At 32.8% G+C, this 20,450-nt stretch overlaps 2 protein-coding genes across 2 annotated transcripts; one reads left to right on the top strand and one right to left on the bottom strand.

Moving 5' to 3' along the window:
* Positions 1–632: 632 nt before the first annotated feature.
* On the bottom strand, positions 633–1,220 carry LOC106797338 (glucan endo-1,3-beta-glucosidase 12-like). Its single transcript, XM_014771614.1, has one exon. The coding sequence runs from the start codon at positions 1,218–1,220 to the stop codon at positions 633–635; it is 588 nt and encodes a 195-aa protein (XP_014627100.1).
* An 8,072-nt stretch (positions 1,221–9,292) lies between these two features.
* Positions 9,293–11,305, top strand: LOC100795484 (protein PIN-LIKES 2). The gene is made up of 2 exons (XM_003553809.5): positions 9,293–9,690; positions 9,831–11,305. Exon 2 carries the CDS (start codon positions 9,864–9,866, stop codon positions 11,199–11,201), a length of 1,338 nt encoding a protein of 445 aa, XP_003553857.1. The 5' UTR covers positions 9,293–9,690; positions 9,831–9,863; the 3' UTR covers positions 11,202–11,305.
* The last annotated feature ends 9,145 nt before the right edge of the window (positions 11,306–20,450 follow it).

The raw sequence follows: 20,450 nt of genomic DNA, 5'->3' as shown, positions 1-20,450 counted from the left end.
TTATTATTTATTGGAAAAATTATATTATGATGTTAGAAAAGTGAATGTGAGCCTTTTACCCTTTTGAAATGCTTTTATTTAAATGTGTTTTAAAAACTTTTAATTAATTATGACTTCGTATTCCTTTTATTATTAGTATATTTATGTGTGGGGTAGAGGGTGTCACATAATTCTTGCATAGACGCTACTTAAAAAACAGTTTTTTTACGACACACCTTTGACGATGGTCCCCATAAATCGCCTTCATATATAAAGGTAATGGTAATTTTGTAAACATGAGGTTTTTCAATGAAGACAGTTTTATTGAAGACTACCATTCCACAACTGTTTCGCGAAAACTATCTTAGAATGGTTATCATTCCATGAAGGTTTTCCAAAAACTGTCTTAGAAGTGAGTGTGTTTTTAATGAGATGTCTCTTCCTCTACTCTCTCACGCTTAACGTTTCTCACTCTCCCTCTCACTCTCTGACTCACCTTCTACCTTGTTGCTTCGATTCTTCCTTCTTCCACCCACATACGACGACGCTCTATAGTTCCTCACCCTTGGCTGCCCTATGTAGTTTAGCTTCTTCTAACACAATGGTTGAGGTTGATTTCAGTATAGCACTTGAGAATAATGATGAAACTAGATCTATGACTGCCGGACCAAATCAGCAAATGTCGTCACCAGATCTGCTACTAGGCGGTTGTGGTGGGAGTTATTGTTGGTGCGAGTGAAAGAAAATATGGAGAGAAACATAGTGGTGGTGTGCATGCAATGGTCAAGGAGTTGGGCATGTTGGAGGGTAGAGTCGGATCTTGCTATGACAACAGTGCTAACAGGGAAAGGGGGCTTGGCAAGGACGATAAACTTGATTGGGGAGGAGTGGTCAAAAACATAGTTGAAGGGTTTGATAACTGATTCAAGGAGTTTGGTTTTGAAGGAACCGAATGAGGCGGGAAATGAGTTTTGGAGCACAAAGAGTGTGATGAGTGAGGAGATTTTAATGTTTTTGTTGAGGTTATATTTGACAAGAGAAGGGTGAACACTCTTCATGGCAGGTACGAGGAACTTTGTTGTGTTCTTTGGGTCCACGAACACTTTATTTCTGATGGCTATGGTTTCAATTTTCATGGCGAGGTAGTAGCTAAAGATGTTGGCTTGGACCCACGTGTCAGTGAAGGACTGTTCCGTGGTGGTGGCGAGAAGCTTTTTTGGTATGGCAACCACCACCTTCATTCCTAAGTTAGCAAACGTGGTTAAGACGGTGGTGTCGGTGTTGTAGAGCTTCACACAATTCAACCCCTGAGTCTTTAGAAGCTCCACCACTTTCGCCGATGTAGGTAGGTCATTTGCAATTTTTCCATAGTTTATTTCGATTCATAAGGGAGAGGTAGTTTGTTTTGGACATCTGTATATTTGTTCCTAAAATGAATATTTTTGGAGTTTGTATCATTTTGTCTATTTTAGATTTTTAGTGCCTTAGATGGTGGCTGAGTTAATCATTGAGAATGAAGTTACTATATGCCAGTTGTATGATACATTATTTTAAAGCCAAATCTATCCCTGCATGGTATTGATGTATTCTAGAGAGACATGTGAAGAATGGAGTTGCTGACTTATCATGCATGTTGATTATTGTAATGGATTTCACCTTTTGATACAATCTTTCAGAGGATTAAGAATCCAAAAATCTTTTGGGTACCGGCTATAGCTCCAATGGCTCGTCAAGGGCCAACATCAATCATGGAATTCAAATAGTGAGTTAGATATATATAATCAATTTTTTTTCACTTTCTAAGTATCTTATAATATACCACAATTCTGTTTTGTTCTTATATATGAAGTTGATTAATTATATATGTGGGAAATCTAGATAAAGGACTAAATTCCTTGTCCATCCACTATTTGAACTTTAATGCTAAATATTTACGAGCAGTTATGCAAGTTGTTCTTGTTACAAGCATGTTGTCATTAGCGGTAAGCAACTAAATAGTTTCAACCAATCATTATATTCAATACTATTTTTCAATTTTTATTCATTTCATATTAACTTATTTTATTAGGAAGGAATAGCTATAGGAAGAAGCTTTGCTCTTACTGATAATACACTGCACGATGGGAACAAAGAAATGATCGCTTTCAGCCTTATTATGAACTTGTTCGGTTCATTTACTTCATGTTACTTGACTTGTGGTATGTTATCCACGAACAACTGTCCCATTAATAATAGGAAATTTTTTTCCCTACATGGTATTGATGTTTTCTAGAGAGACATGTCAAAATGTTACACAATATGAAATGGTATATTTACGACACACTTTCTAAGACGGTTCCTACAAACCATCTTAGAAAGTCAGGTGGTGGCAATTTTGTAAATACAAATTTTTTTACCACGACGGTTCTATGAAAACCGTCTTAGAAGGTTGTCATTCTAAGACGATTTTCTAAAAATCGTAGAAAATCGTCTTAGAATTGAGTGTGTTTTTAAATAATTTTTCCAAAAACCCTAATTCACTCATTCTTTTCTTTTCCTTCCTCCTCCTTCCTCTTTTTACTTTCCCTGCCACCACCACAAAGCCTTCGTGTTCAGTCCTTCCGATGCTTCGTTCAGCATCCTCACCGCACTGGTGGAGAATGACCACGCTTCCCCGAATGGCTCACACTTCTTCCACCATAAACCCTCGATTTCTATCTCCGTCTTCGTCTCACTCTCCTCGTCCTCCTCCTCCTCCTTCTCCACCACCATGCACCTCATTCCGACAATGCCGAAGCCCTACCGGAGCGGACTCCCTCCTCCTCCTCCCTCGAGTTCTGCTAGTCCATGCCGGTGAATGTGCCGCTTATACCGATGAGAAGACACCACCACCGTCGCTTACGTCCTAAACTAAAACCTGACCCAATATTTTAGAGCTCAAAATCTAAAGACTTGTTTTTTTTTACTTCCTTGGAATGTGAATCCGTTTATTGGGTTGCGATTAGGGTAAAACAGGGGAGGGATTATTTCTAGTGTCATTGTAACTACGCATATGCGCATTGCGCACACCTCACAACCAGAACTCCGATGACTTCAATGATCAACGACAAAGAGAGAGAATAGCCTTGTGGACTGGAATTATAAGATCCTGTGTGTGAGCCTTCATTGCCAAAAAAGATTGTGTTTGACTTTTTGGTCCTTTGTTGAAATTGGGCATTTTATTTGGAGTTCACATTGGCAAGGGAACAAAAACATCATGTTGCATTTTCTTCAATTATTAGTGGTTGGCATGCTTTGTTTAACAAGTGTTAATCAAGTTTAACAAATGTTGATCACTCTAACTCTGTGTTTCATGAAGTTATTATGTATGTAAACATGGATCTATGTATTTGGGAGGAAAATGAAAATCAACGCAGAAGTGATAGAAGTTGATTTGTTAGAACAACTTATGTATGTCTCTGTTCAGCTTGAAGATATAGTATCTAAGTAGGTATTTCAGTATGAGAATATTTCAAGTTTTTGTCCCTTAATTTGAATTTCAAGAAACAAAACCTCATTCCAGACATCACCATAAAGAAAACATAATTGTTATTGAGAAGGATGAGTCTACTACAGAATTTGGTCAACCTTCTAAAATTGTAAATAAATCTCCTATTTTTCCTTTTATTAGATACTCTAATTTCCTAGTTCATGCTATAAATCTATACAAGGAATGCATAAATTTAGTTAGAGACATGTTTGTATTCATTTTGGTTTGTATTAATAAAGTGATATGTCATCTGAAATCATAAATTGGGAGGTTGAACATTTATGGGGGACTTCTGAAGCTTAAGTGCCAAACTAATGCAATCCTCTCAAGTTAGGACAAAAAAGTTCTAATGGATGTCTTTTAAAATAATTAGGTTGATCTGCCTGCATCTTTCTTATGGTAGAACTTGAAATGTTTCTTAATGTTCTTATTAAAACTAATGATTGCTGACATAATTATGTTCTACTCTATCTTGCAGGTTCTTATGCGGTTGTTTATCATGGAATTTTGGAATGGATCGATATAAATTTTATTGTTTTATTTTATTAATAGTATTGACTAGTCGTAGGCCCTAAAACTTACTTTCTTTTTCAAGATGTTGCAGTCAAGGTTTACTTCAGGAATGAATACACAGAGGAGAATTTACAAGACTATAGAAATGAGGTTTCTCTCTCTTTTTATTGCTTTTCATGGGAGTAGTATATTCATAGGGAAGACTTGCCATTGTGACCGAGTTATTACCTAGGTAAGATTTTCAACATCTTCATCTTAGAGCTTGTTATATTTACCGGTAAAGGAGTTGCACTTAGTTTAGAAGCACATAAAGCATCATGATGGATCATCCATTGTATTTTTGTGGCATTAGATAATAGATATGTTTATTAGTGAATGTGAATCTCTCAACCACTGTGTGCACAAAATCCCCATTTATTTTTCTTTTTGTATGGAAATTATGGGAACCATAGAAAAAGAATTATAGTAAGTTAAAATGTAATGACATGAGGTCATTTATAGGATCTATTTATCAAAGTTTCTAAAGTTGTCGAGTTAGAAAGAAAAATGAAAAATTATATATATATATATATATATATATATATTAAAAAAATATGTATTCATTTAAAATATGTAAAAAAGGGGGGGGGGGGATGTTGGGTTGGAGATGGTAGGCAAGGTGATACTCTGTTAAGTAAGACTCCTGCAATTTATTTTATATTTTATAATAAAAATTATATTAAAAATTAATATGTTGTGATTCTACATAAATAGATTAAAATTCCTGAAACATGAAATTTTTTAGTTCAATTTTAAAGTTATATACATGAAATAAAATATTGAGAGAATTATAATTGTAAAGTATGACAAAATTCTAAGAAACAAGTCTGTCACTTTTATCTATAATAAAATATAAAATATTATTAACATTCCTCTTTTGTATTAATATACACTAAAAATATTCCAATTTGTGAAAGAGAATCTTTCATAGGAATTTGATTCTTCTTTTCTATCTCCTCTTCTTCTTCTTCTTCTTTTTAATAAAAAACAACTAATCTTTATATGCAAAAAAAAAGACCTTCTAAGACAGATTTTAGGCCTAAACCGTCTTAGAAACTTTAATTTTTTTTTTAAAAAAACACATTCTAAGATGGTTCTCCGTAAAATCGTCTTAGAATGTCTATTTTCTAAAATAATTTTTGAGAAAACCGTCTTAGACTTTTCAAAGTTCTTAACTTTTTTTTGCTTTAAAAAAAAAAAGATATTCTAAGATAGTTATCCGAAAAACCATCCTAGAACGTCTATCCTTCTAAGATAGTTTTTCACTAAGAACCGTCTTAGTACCTTCTAAGACGGTTTTCAACTAAGGGCCGTCTTAGAAGGGTGCCTTTTTCTAAGACGGTTTTTTATGAAATTGTCCAAGAAAGTGAAGACTTTCTATGACGTTACCTACAATGACAATTATTCCATCGTCGTATGTGTAAATTAACTTACGTAAAATGCGCTTTTTCCAATAGTGACGGAGTATCCACTAGTGAACAATTGCTTCGTACCATACATCATCGCTCTTAATTATTTAATATTCACCACCTATTAATAACTACTGATATGCATTTATAATGTTTACTTCGTTATCATTGCAAGTAATATGCTAAACTAGTTAACCACATTTATTTTCTTATTGCGTCTGCTTGCGAAATTGTTGTGACAATATGAAGTTCATTCACACAGTGAATAATGAAGTTCTATCAATAATCTGTTGAGTTAGCTAGTTTGTGTCACAACATATTTATTAATCGAGTCCTTGTAATCTCGCAAAGCTATTTATGGATTTGTAGGTTATTTCAACTCAATTTCAAATACAATGTTAGTTTTCTGATGGCTAATTTTGGGGGTTTTGTTGTGTTGAATTATTTTATTTTTCAGACTTTTGAGAAGAACCCAACCAAAATTAAGAACTATGGGATATGGTTGCGGTATCAAAGTAGGACTGGTTACGATAGCATGTATAAGGAGTATCGTGACACCACTCTAAATGGTGCAATTAGGGTGATGTACAATGAAATGGCTTCTCGTCATAGGGTCAGGAGCCCTTGCATCCAAATTATTAAGATTGTGACTATCCCAGCTAAGCTTTGCAAAAGGGAGAGCACCAAGCAATTTCACAATTCCAAAATCAATTTCCCATTAGTCTACAAGAAAGTTAGACCACCTACCAGAAAGTTGAAGACCACATACAAGGCCAAAAAGCCAAACTTGTTTATGTAATGTGGTTGATGAATGAGTTACAAATACTTGTGTCTATTAGGCATTTTCAATAGAAACGTTCCCGTTGGTTTTTCCCTGCCAGATTTTGTTTGAGTGTTTTTTAGACTATTGTCATTGGGTTTATCTTTATGTTTTTGTTGGATATTACTTTATGTTTTCTGTAGAATTGTCATTGGATATAATAATTTTCAGACATATAATTTACTACTTCTTTGTGCATTATTAACATAGTAGAGAATACAAATTGGTGTAATGTGACGCGTAACCACTTGGGGTAAACTGATTCTGCCTAAACTAAGGGTGTTAGAAATAAAGTTTTAGTTTCTACTTTAATTTTTTGCAAGCACTTTAACCAGATATACATTAATTTGGGTCCATCTGGTTTTTTAAAAAATTATCTACTTTTTATGACCTTGTTGAGAAATCTGTCATAGAAGAATGATCAACTTTTTAACATTTTTAAAATAAAAAATAAACATTTGAAGACGGTTTCTTAGAAGATCGATGTAGAATGCGAGATTCTAAGACGGTTTAAAAATCATCGTGAAAAGTCAATATTTTTCATGAAGACGAATTTAAAGACGATTCATAACCATTGTGGAAAGCGTAAAATAGCTATTTTTTAATACTTTTTGTAGTAGTGAGATGAAAATCTAACTCATATAGACTCTCTTTCCCTGTCGAGTTTCACTAAACTCATCACACACACATATATATTAATGCACGAAAATCTATAATTAAAAACATATAATTACTATAATCAAATTCATACATGTATAGATGACACAACATAAAGTTTCATCTCTCAGCATGAGTTATAATTTTTGTCAAGGTATTACTCAAGAGATTAAATAAAGTAAAAAATAAAAAAAATCTTGATAGAAGTTGAACTCGTGATCTTATATTTAAAGACAAAACAAAAATCACCAAAACATTTGTTTTTTTAGTTTACTTTATAAATACTATTTTACATGTATTATTAATCACGAATTATTATTATTTTAATTATAAAAACTTATAAATTAAAATAAATATATAATATTTAATTTTACTTGTATTTATTTTTATTATAATATATTATTTTAACATAAATAAATCAATTATTATACATAAAAGTTTGTTCTTATTTTACTATATTTTTTTAAAAAAAATTGCACAAACTATTATATAGGTATTTGAAAAATTACTTTATGTAATTTATACAAATTCAGTATATTTAAAATAATATTTAAATAATTAAAATAAAAAAAACATTTATTTTTTATAATTAAAATAAAAATTTACATCATTTATATATAAAAATAAATTTACATAATTTTTATAAATTACATACTAATTTTTTTAATTTCCTTGATTTATATAATTGGTATTCAAAAACTTACTAATTAACTTTTATCGTTAAACCGAAAATATTAAGATGTAAGTTTCCTAAAAAATTAAATATGAAAATTTTATTAATTTATATAATTAGAATAAATTAATTTAAATATTATGTAATATGTATAATTTACATATTAATTGAAGCAATTATATTGACTTATATAATTAGAGTAAAAATAATTTATATATTAAAATTAATTTCCAAAATAATTCATATATTAATTTATGAAATTTAATTATAATTGGTAAAATTAAAATTAAAATATGTAAACCATTCACAATAAAAATATATAAAATGATTTAAAATAAAATTACAAATATTTATATATTAAATAATTTTTATTTTATAATTTTTTATAATCCAAAAGTTGTGTTTATAGAGTTAACTAAATAAAATAAGTGTGTTAATGATTTATTATATTATCTTTGAATATAAAAGGTCATGACATTCCTATTAAGACATTTTTTTATTTTTTCACTTTATTTAAAATTTTGTGAGATATGTGTTATGTCAATATACATCCGCATGTAAATACCAATATGTTACATCAAATTCAACTTTTGAGGAAAACTAAATGTCTTGGTTTAGAAATAAGGGAAATAAAAATTAAAATTTAACCTTTTTTTATAAAAAGACATTTATTAACATTTATTAAAAAACAAAACCCAATTGTTATTATAACTTATATTTAATATTTAATTTAATTATATATAAAAAATATTGTTCACTTTAAATTAATTTCTTAATTTTTTTATACGAAATGTTGTAATTTATTTTAATTTAAGGGAATCTTTTGATATGATTTAATGGTTTTTAAAAAATTTAAAAAGTTGCAAGAAGTTAAAATTATAAAAATAAAATTATAATTAATTTTCATAACATATTTACAAAGATGCTTTTATGTCTTTAATATTTTATATGCAATAATTAATTAAAGAGTAAAAGAATAATAAAAATAGTCTTATATGTATTGAAACCAACAGTTAAAACAAAACCTAGAAATTGCTCACAAAAACAACCGTTATTATAACCTATTTAATTTAATTATAAAATATAGTGAAATAATTATATATAAAAATATTACATTTGTATACAAATTAATCCTATAAATACACACTCTTTGTTAGTTTTTTTTTTTCGGATTCACCCAATGATGCAAACACTTTAATTCAATTAATTCCTACTATTTTTGTCTATCAATTAAAACCTATTGTTTTTTCACTTAATACTTTAAAAAAAAATATTCTAATACTATCTCCACCTACTGCCTTTCTTATATATAAACATTCGAATTATGCCATTGCAAAGAATTTTTATTTGAGTTTACTTTTCACGTATAATTATTGTAAATATGTTTATATTATTTATTAATTATAAATGATTTTAAATATAATTTTTAAAATAATTATTACAAAAATGAATATTCTAATGACATTAGATTAATTGAATACAAGTATAAAAGTAGATCTAATTTAATTATGGTATGACTTTCGCGTCATTAACATAACGTTTTAATCAATTTAATTAATAGACTAATTATATATAATACTTAAATTTGTAATATATATTTAATACACATATAAATATAAATTTAAATAATATATTCAGTGAAAATTAATTTTGATATAATATAAAAGTCATCAAGGTGATTTGTTGGATATACCAATACCAATAATTGTGCTGATTGCGCGCATAGTAACATCCCTTGTTTAACTAAAATGGATGACCGGTGAGTGGGACTTGTTGTAATCCCTTTCCTAGAATGAGAATATGAAAACTTTTTTTTTTTTTTTTGGAAAGAGAAAGTATAAAAACTTGGACAGCGTTCTAATTCATTTCTTTATTAATTTGCCAACAAAATTTCAAGTACGACAATCTGGAAAGCGAAGATTGAAATTACAGAAAGGGTTCATTGATTGATACGATACGAGTACGCCTTATCTTCTGAAGCATCTGGCAGATTGATTAGTTAGTCCCTTTTGTGTCAACGATTTGGTGATTTTGAATCTTCGGATGCAGCGAGATAAGATAATCGTGAAAATTGGGTCTCCAAAATTTGTTTGTAAGTTTCCTCTTTCTTCGCTCACTTGTTTAGATTCTGCAGGATTTAAATCCATGATCTATCTCTTTTTCCATGATAAATGCAATGAATCCGAGTAGTAGGGTATACTGAATCATGTGTTGGTTCACTGACTGTTGCAGGAGGGAATTTTGTTCCTTGAGCTAAAACAAAACATGTATGAAAATACTATGAGGTCTTCTGGTGCGGATCTGACAGCTGCTATGGTACCATTGTTGAAGCTGTTATGCTTGACAGTCATAGGGCTGCTTCTTGCAAACCCAACAATGCAATTCATTCCCAAAGCTACATTTAAGCTTCTTAGTAAACTTGTGTTTGCATTGTTCTTGCCATGCCTTATATTTACTGAGCTAGGTGAAAGCATTACTCTTGAAAACTTTGTGGATTGGTGGTTTATCCCTGTTAATGTGCTGGTGAGTACTGCTCTTGGTTGCTTACTCGGGTTCTTAGTGGTGATCATATGCCACCCACCTCCAGAGTTAACCAGATTTACCATTATAATGACGGGATTTGGTAACACTGGAAATCTCCTGCTTGCTGTAGTTGGATCTGTTTGCCATACTAAAGATAATCCATTTGGGAAGCATTGCAACACTAGAGGGGTGGCATATGTTTCTTTATCTCAATGGGTTTCTGTTATCCTTGTATACACTCTTGTTTATCATATGATGGAACCTCCTATGGAGTATTATGAGGTTGTTGAGGAAGGGGCCGAAATTGAGCAAGAGCGGACACTGAACGATATCAGTAGACCACTCCTTGTAGAAGCTGAGTGGCCTGGCATTGAGGAGAAAGAGACTGAACATTCTAAGACTCCCTTTATTGCCGGGATCTTTAAAAGCATCTCGGGTGTTTCCTCATCCAATATTCCTGAGCTTGAAGTCACAGCAGAAAGTGGTGGGACTAGTAGTCCAAAGTCCATTAGATGTTTGGCTGAACCTAGAGTTGTCAGGAGGATTAGAATTGTTGCTGAACAAACTCCCATTCAGCACATTCTTCAACCCCCAACAATCGCCTCTCTATTGGCTATCATCATTGGCACAGTGCCTCAGCTGAAAGCTGTGTTCTTCGGATACGATGCTCCATTATCTTTCATTACAGACAGTTTGGAGATTTTAGCTGGGGCAATGGTACCTTCGGTGATGCTTATATTGGGGGGTATGCTTGCTGAAGGACCAAATGAGTCTAAACTTGGGCTTAAAACTACTATTGGTATTACTTTTGCAAGGCTCCTGGTGCTTCCTGTCCTGGGAATTGGGATTGTGGCATTGTCAGATAAGCTAAATTTCCTAGTTGAGAATGATGCTATGTTTAGATTTGTGCTTTTGCTACAGTACACTACGCCAAGTGCTATTTTATTGGGAGCAATTGCCAGCTTAAGGGGATATGCAGTTAGTGAAGCCTCAGCTCTTCTCTTCTGGCAGCATGTGTTTGCTCTTTTCTCTTTTTCCTTGTACATTGTAATCTACTTTAGAATAATTATGTATGTCTGAAGTTTCACTGTATTTGATTGGCTTGACGTTTTTGCGAGGTTAGACGACTGTTGCCACTGTATTGTCCTCTAGAGCATGAGGTATGACGGGGAAAAAATTAATTATTGCATTGTGAACTGTATTGGTTTGGCACTGACGAAGGATGCAAATATTTTTTTCCTGTGTTTTTGAGCTGGGGTAGATCAACTTTATTTATCCTTAGAAAGTTTGCCTAATGGAACCGGTAGATATAATTTCTACACTTTTGGAGCTTAAGTAGCACATGTTAGTCATTCATATCAGTAACTGCATGCTAAGGAGGTGATTTGAAGTTTTGACTATTAGGCGACTTCTACCGTGGATTAGTTGATTAAATGGTTCATGGGTGCACCACCAATATTAGCTCTTAGATTTATTATTAAAATATTTTAATGGCTGAGATTAAAATTAAATAAGTTTTTATTAGTTAAAAAATGTTTTTCATATTTATAATATATTCCTTTTTCAGTTTATTACCTATAGAATATTTTTTGTATTTTACTACTTGCCATTTTCTAAATTTTGTTTTTGGTACTTGTTGTTAGTCTTAATCTGTTAAGTGATAACGCGACAGGTTAACAGAGTGTCACATCATCGGTTAAGTGATGATGCGACAAACTAACAAAGTGTCGCATCATTATTTAATGAACTTAGGCCAATGATAGATAAACAAAGTAAAAGTTTAAAAAGGTGTCATAAATAAAAACATTTTTAGGCAGTAAACTGAAAGAGTATATTACATGTATGTAAAACATATTTAAGTAAAAAAAATGACAACTTTATTCTTATCTCCCATCCCACCCCATCAGTTAGGAAATCTTCCACCAGAAACTAGGGACATTACCAACAACAAATCCACATGTATAGCCATGGAGGCAATTGCTCCCACAACATTTTTTTTCTCTTGGATATGATGAATGATTTTTATATAGGAAAATATCACTAGAATGAGGGTTGGATTGTGATTTTTACTAAGTTTAAAATCTTTTTTATAAAACAACAAAGTTATTGTCTGATGAGACAAGAAAAAACACACAATAGATTTTTGCAGGAAAAATCAAATGAATAGTTTTAGATCTTTGTAAAACAAAGTCTTTCAAAAGCAAATATCATATTTAAACCCTAGGTTAGTTCAAATAACAGGAGAGAAAATAAACAAAATAAGACACAAAGGATTTATATTAGTTTGTCTTAACCACCAAGTTCTATTGGCTTCAACAAGTTACAAATATTTATCACTATCAATTTTGGTTCCTTAACTCAAGCTATACACCAAGCTTGTTACAATCAGTATTCTTTGTCCTACAAAGCCACTGTTGGTCTTAACACAAATATGAAATTTTTTTGGTTTGATTGTACAATGACCTCTATTGCCTTATAAACAGATAAAAAATTTAGCACTTAGTCATTCCTCTCAACATGAACAAAGTGTTTTGAGAGATTTTCTAAACTTTACAAGAATTTAAACAAAGAGCTTTATAAGAAAAGAATGAAACAATGAGTGCTTCAAAATCATGCTTCATATCTTAAAAGCTTTTAATGTTCCCTAACATGGAAGGCTACTTCCTTACAATAATTGAGCTTGTTTGGTTCATTGTACCCCAACATGGATCTGCAGAATGACATTGGAAACTTTGGGTTTCCACCACCTACCAAATTAGATAACTCAAAATTTCAAAAAAATTAACGAGAGGATTTCTCTGTGGAAGCAAAGCTTTCAAGCTTATTTTGATGATGCCAAAGACTCAAGTCAAGAATCAAGATTCAAGCAAGTTTCAAGAATCAAAGAGTCATTCAATCAAGAATCAAGATTCAAGTGAAGATTCAAAAGAGACTCAAGAACCTCAAGAAAAGCATCAAGATAAGTATAAAAAGAATTTTTTCAAAGAAAAGATTGAATAACACAATTTGTCCAAAAGAATTTTTCAAAGAAAAATCTTTTACCAGAGTTTTTACTCTCTGGTAATCGATTACCATAAGGCAGTAATCGATTACCAAAAGCCCAAAACAGTTTTATAACTGTTTTACAAAGTAGTAATCGATTACCATGGGCATGTAATCGATTACCAATGTTTTTGAACGTTGAATTTCAAATCTCAAGAGTCACAACTTGTGACAAAATATTTTCAAAATAGTATAATCGATTACACAATATTTGTAATCGATTACCAGTGGTTTTTGAACGTTGGATTTCAAACCTCAACATGAAGAGTCACAACCTTTGATAAAATAAATTGTGTAATCGATTACACCATTATGGTAATCGATTACCAGTGACTGGTTTTGAAAAATTGCCAAGAGTCACAACTTTTAAAGTAACTGGTTTTTTGAAGAAATTGCCAAGAGTCACAACTTTTTAAAGTGACTGGTTTTGAAGAAATTGCCAAAGGTCACAACTTTTAACATGGTTTCTTCAAGAGCCATCAAATGGTTATAAATATGTGAGCATGACATGAATTTCAAGATGCTTATTCTGAACATCTTTCTAAAAGTTTTTGTTCAAACACTTGCTTTGTCAAGAAAAGTTCATTGGACAAAAATTTGTGCTATTCTATTTTCTTCCTCTCCTCCATTTTTACAAAAAGTTTTTCAAGAGATCTACTCTTGGTGACTGTTTTCAAGAGAAGATCTTCTTGATTGAAACACTAAAGACAAGGGACCAACGTTCCTTGGGTTCATTGCAAGAAGCAAGATTTTCTTCTTGGTTGATCACTGGACACAAAAGACCAACGTCTTTTGGGTTCATTGCAAGAAGTGGGTATAACTTCTTGGTTGTTATCACTGGACACAAGGGACCAACGTTCCTTGGGGTTCATTGCAAGAAGTGGGAATAACTTCTTGGTTGTAATCACTAAACACAAAGGAGGGAAGTCCTTTGTGGTTCATTGCTTGTAAAGGATTTTACAAGGATAGTGGAAATCTCAAGCGGGTTGCTTAAGGACTGGACATAGGCACGGGTTGTGGCCGAACCAATATAAATCCGGTTTTGCATTCTCTCTTCCTTTAATCTCTTTTACTTTCTATTATTTTTATATTTCTTTAAAGTTACTTCTCCTTATTTATAATTCGAGTAACTTATAATTAAAGAAATATTTGAATCTAGGGAATATATAAGAAAGGGAAATTTTCAATTAGGATAGTTAACGAAATTTTAATTCAACCCCCCTTCTTAAAATTTCTGAGGCCACTTGTCCAACATTCTCCCCGTGCTTGCTAGCACGGATGTTTAATTCCTTGCAATAATTAAGCTTGTTTCATCCATTATTTTGCAACATGGATATGCAAAACGGAAGTGGGAGCTTTGACCTTCCATCATCTACCATAGTAGAAAACTCAAACTCTCAAAAACTTTTAAGAAGATGACTCCTAGTGTTTCCTAGAATGGCAATCTACTTCCTTGCAAAAATTGAGCTTGTTTTGTTCATTATAGTCTTACAGGGATCACCTCGGATGAATGTGGCAAATATAGGCTTCCCACATCTACCTAACTAGATAGCTCAAAATATTGAAAACTTCTTAAGGAGAGGATTTCTCCTAGTGTTTTCGAGCATGGAAGTTTGCTTCCTTGGAATAATTGAGCTTGCTTCATTCATCATAGCCCAACATGGATCTACAAAAAAAAAGTGAGAACTTTGGTTTCCCATCATCTACCAAACTGGATAACTCAAAATCTTGAAAACTTTTTAATGAGAGGATTTCTCCTAGGGTTTTCTAGCATAGGAGTCTACTTCCATGCTATAATTGAGCTTGTTTTGTTTATGGTATCCCAATATGGATCACCTCGGACGAATATGGCAAATATGGGCTTCCCTTATCTGTAATGACTCGCCTCGTCGTTATGATACCACTAACTCTAAAATGTGACATTTCAATTTTAAGTGAAAGCTCCATTAATTTGATTATGAAAACGAGGATAAATTTTTTGCAATATACATTCATCAAACAATACATAAACAACGAACGAAAGTTCAAGATCATTACAGGCACCAACCATACGGTACAAAAATTGCAAGGGTCAGTTTATTATAAATGATCAACAAACACAAAATGACAATGATTAGCAAGAAAACAATAGAAATAACCACAATCATTCTCAATAATCCATCAGTTCAATGTACACTTAACAAACTAGTCATCAACTTTTCCACAATTCAAATCAATTATGCCCAAAATGATGCATGCACCTGACTTAACTCTAAAATGCAATGTGATACCTGATGTAATCCTACCTCCTAAGGGCATTGGATAGAAGACTCCAAGAAGATTGGGCCAGAGATGCAAGAGAAGGCCTTAGGGTTTTCATGAGCCTTAGGGTAGATTTCAGGGCCATGGGTATGAGCCCACTTATATTTGTACATATTAAATTAAGATTTCATTATTTTTGGGATTTGTATTTAGGGCTCCATAATGTAGGTAAGGTACCCTAAAAGTGTAGCTTTTTTCAGCCCTTGTATTTTAGGGCACTTAGACTCGTTTTTGTATTAGGGGTAGTTTTGTAATTTCGCACGCATTAAGTGAATATTTGATTGTGTGTTGGGAAATAAATTTAATTGAATTGGGAGAAGCCCAATCCAATTAAATTTTTGAGGGGGAGGTGAGCATTTGCTTGCTACATCCCATTGACACATCATATAGTCACACTTTGTGCATACCCTTCATGTTTTACATGCCTTATGAGACCTAAGCACACTTAGTGGAGAATCTTGCACTTGATCTTGGATTAGTGGCTTGAACCATATCTAAAATTCACTAATCATAATTAGTGAAATTTTGGCTCCAAAATTTGGTTCCACAAATTCAATTTCAAATTCAAGTGAAATTTGAATATAAATTCAAATTTCCCTCCAATTTTGTGTGACACTTAAGCTATAAATAGAGGCCATGTGTGTGAATTTTTTCAACTTTGATCATTTGAGAATTACACTTCAAAGTTCAGACCTCATTTGAGGCACAAAATTTCGTGCCCCATCTCTCCCTCTCCCTCTCTTCATCTTCTTCTACCTTCAAGCTCTTATCCATGACTTCCTATGGTGGTAAGCTTCTTCTTGACTCATCTTCTACTCAAAGTGGCGTCTCCAATAATCTTTCTTCCTTCTCCATTCCGTTGCTATGATCTTCAAGAAGCAAAAGACTCCATTGATGAAGAAGATCCAAGGCCTACAAGCTCCACATGGAGCTACATCATGTGGAATCAAGAGCATCTTCATCTAGGTGATGTTCTTTTGCTTCCTCTATCTTTTTGTTCTGTCAATTCACTTTAATTCCTTGTTCTTCATCTTTTTCTCCATGTATATCCTCCATTGTCTTGTGGTTTGGTTCTGTTTAGAGTAGATTAAAAAAAAATAAACTGATTAAATCTTAGATCTACACTTGTTCTTGAATTTCTATGGTTCAAATTTTATAGATCTACTCTTGAATCATGTTTTTGTGTTGATTTTAGGTTCTATCATTTTTCAGTCATAATCTTCTTGTGCTGAACCTTTAGATCTAAATTTTCTTCCAAAATATTGATTAGAAAAAAAAACACAAAAATCTAAGTGTAAATACTTATTTCATGTTGTCTTAGAGTCATGTTTAGTTATAATAATTATCACATTATGTTTTAAGTTTGTGTTGAATTTTGATTATGTTGATTGAGTTCTAGATACATTTGTTCATGTATTCTTGTCATCCTTAGCCTATATTTTGAATTTTGAGTCTAATTCATGCATGTTATTTAGTTCATAACATGTTCTAAATCAATTCCTAGAAGTAGTCTTGTTGTTGAACTTTGTTTTGTTTTCTAAGTTTCCTACATGATGTCTATGAAGAAATTGAGTTGTGGCTGGATTTGTGAATCAAAATAAGTATTAAGCTCTCTTGAATTGTGTTATTCAAGACATTTGAGCATAAGCAAACGCAAATTGTAATTATCCAAGCCTTAAGCAACATAAACACTACTATTGATTTCTAGGTTGAAATCGCTGGTGCTGGCAGCTTGAACATATGAACTTGTAAAAATTACTGCGAATTGGTAACTGTGAATTTTGAGCTAAAAATATTACTAAATTTTATAGACATATGGAAAAAAATTATAAAAAAATAAACAAGTGACTTGGATGAAAGGAAAAAATAATAAAAATCACACAAGTTTGCAGGAAAATCATTGTCCAGGAAAAAAAAGTGAAAAGGAAGTGTGCTTGTTATTTTGGCTCGAAATTTGTTCTATAATTGGTGCCTATTTTTAACCAATCTTAGTTCTGAAATTTCAATTGAAAATTAGTGTGAAAACAAGTGCCAAAACTAGAGGTTTCTTGAGTCTTATTGTTTTAGTTTTTTTTTTTACTTTACTCTAGAGCCATTCTTGGTTTCTCTTTGAGTCCTAGCTTGCTTTTGTGTGTTTTTCATTGCTTTAATTGTTGAATAATCCTTAAAAATTTGTCTTGATAAAACCCTATTGGTTTAACTTTCATTTCATTTTTTTGCTTTGTTTCCTTATGTGTGAGTTGCCATATAGGGAATTGCAAAGGAGGATTGGTGCCATCCCTTTAAGAATTTGAGTCAAGAAGCATGGGGTCAACCACCTTAAGAGCTATTAGACTAAGAAGCACTCCAAATTGAGTGAATCACCAAAGAGAGAACAACCACCAAAATTGAGGACCTTTTTGTAATTTTGTAATTGACAATTTACTTACCTTCATTACTTTCAAATTTTGTAACAAAAAGGTCTTTCATTGGAAGTAAGTTGGGAGCCTCCAATAGGTCACCCTACTTCCATTTGTGTGTAATAATTTTAGGCTATTTTTACTTAGGATAGTGAGTGTTTTGTTGGGAACCTTAAATGAGGTCATCCAAACACTCTTAGGAACTGCCTAGTTTACATTTCTTTCAGTTTAATTTCTTGCTTACTTTCATAGCTTGTTTTCTTTACTAGTCACACCTAGCTTATCTTGTTACTGCATAATACTTTCTTCTTGCTTATCACGCTTATCTTGAGTTCTTTTGGAACCCTAGCTTTTACGTTTTTTCAAACCCCCAACAAGAAAGAACCACAACTGAGGAACCAACATGAGTCATCATTCATCTAGTGTTAATGGTGAGGGTACTAGTCATAAGGACCCTCTATCTAGAATCTTAGATGAGTTGAGTTCCCTCAAGTTATTGAAAGAAAAACTAGAAAGAAAAGAAAAAGGAAAAGAGAGGGTAAAAGTAAATCAAGATGAGAGGGAACAAATAAGGGAAGAAGAAAGAAGGAAAATACTAAAAGAGTCAAGAAAAGAAAAACATGTCTCCTATAGTAGTCATAACTCTTACAAGAGCCTAAGTGAAGAACTTCGTGGCTATTATGAAGGAAGGCATAGGTCACATCTTAGACCTCACTCCCATAGGAGAGAAAAGGAAAGAAAGCCTCAAGAGGCTAACATTAACCTCCCACACTTCCATGGGAAGGACAATTTAGAGGCCTACTTAGATTGGGAAATAAGGGTAGAGCAACAACTTAAAATAGAGTCTACTTTAAAATCTTATGGCTCTCACTCTTATCCAAAGAAAGACCAAGGTCTAGGCATCTTAGGGGCAGCACCTTCTAAGCCCAAAAATGATAAGGTGAAGACAATAGAAAAACAACCCCCTAAGGCTAGTTTGCAAGAGAAGACTAGCTCTATAAAGTGCTTTAAATGTCTTGGAAGAGGACACATTACTTCTCAATGCCCCACCAAGAAAACCATGATTATGAGGGGCCAAAACATTTATAGTAGCCAAGATAAGGCTGCTACTTCACCTTCCTCTAGTGAAAGTGAAGAAGCAAAAGGGGAAGAATCTAGTGAAGAAATCTACCCCCAAGAAGAAGGACAACCATTAATGATTAAGGAGGAGTGTAAGGAGGTAAGTGTCTCCTCTAAGAGGTTAGCTAAGAAGGAAATTCATTTTACAATAAAGACAAACATTAAAAAAGCTTCCCCTCTTAAACAACCTCCACATTTTCTCATTTGTTAAAAGACACTTGTGGTTCATAAGAGCTTAAATCCTTGTGCTTTGTTGGATGAGGGTTTGGTTCATAAGAGCTTAAATCCTTGTGCTTTGTTGGTGCCCAAAATAGCTATTATTAGGCACCAAATCCCTAAAATAGGTGGTAAGATGAATGTGTTGAGTGGTGCAACCCTCTTTTGTAAAATCACTTATGCACCCAACATCTTCATGATTTGTGTACATAGGGACTCATTAAGGAGGTTTGTTCTTATTTTTTGTTTCAATACAAACCTAGGTGCTCAGTTGGGACACCTTAGGTTTGCCATACTTTTTGGTAGGAGTAATCAACATGAAAATATAAAAAAGTACGTTTTATTGCATTACTTTCCTTAATTTTTTAAATGGTGATCAAGGGGTTCCCACGAACCCTGAGAGAATAAAGGTCATTCCTGAGTGGTCCACTCCACCAAGTATAAGGAAAATTTCGAGCTTCCATGACTTAACAAACTTTTACAAAATATTTGTCCCATATTTTTATATACTTGTAACACCACTCATTGAGTTGGTGAGGAACCATGTTCCCTCATGTGAAGATGCTCAGGAAATGGGTTTTCAGACCGCACCTTACTCCAACATACCAAACACCACTAATATATATGTTTTTATTTTTTTTACAGGTGTTGAGGGAAGAAGCCCAGAGTTTCAAGAACCTCTGGATTTGAGGTCAAATCCTTTTCAAGGGGGAGGGAATGAAGCAATCCTACCCCTAAGGGCATTGGATAGAAGACTCCAAGAAGATTGGGCCAGAGATGCAAGAAAAGGCCCTAGGATTCTCATGAGCCTTAGGATAGATTTCGGGCCCATGGGCTAAGTATGAGCCCATTTATCTTTGTACTTATTAGATTAAGATTTCATTATTTTTGGGCCTTGTATTTAAGGCTCCATAATGTAGGTAAGGTACCCTAGAAATGTAAGTTTTTCCAGCCCTTGTATTTTAGGACACCTAGACTAGTTTTTGTATTAGGGGTAGTTTTGTAATTTCACATGCATTAAGTGAATATTTGATTGTGTGTTGGGAAATAAATTTAATTGAATTGGGAGAAGCCCAATCCAATTAAATTTTAGAGGGGGAGGTGAGCATTTGCTTGCTACACCCCATTGTCACATCATATAGTCACACTTTGTGCATGTCCTTCATGCTTTACATGCCTCATGACACCTAAGCACACTTAGTGGAGAATCTTGGACTTGATCTTGGATTAGTGGGCTGAACCATATCTAAAA

Source organism: Glycine max, chromosome 19 (genome assembly GCF_000004515.6).
Source record: "Glycine max cultivar Williams 82 chromosome 19, Glycine_max_v4.0, whole genome shotgun sequence".
NCBI lineage: Eukaryota > Viridiplantae > Streptophyta > Magnoliopsida > Fabales > Fabaceae > Glycine > Glycine max.
The sequence above is the reverse complement of the archived record's forward strand: the minus strand, read 5'-3'. Positions and strand labels throughout refer to the sequence as shown.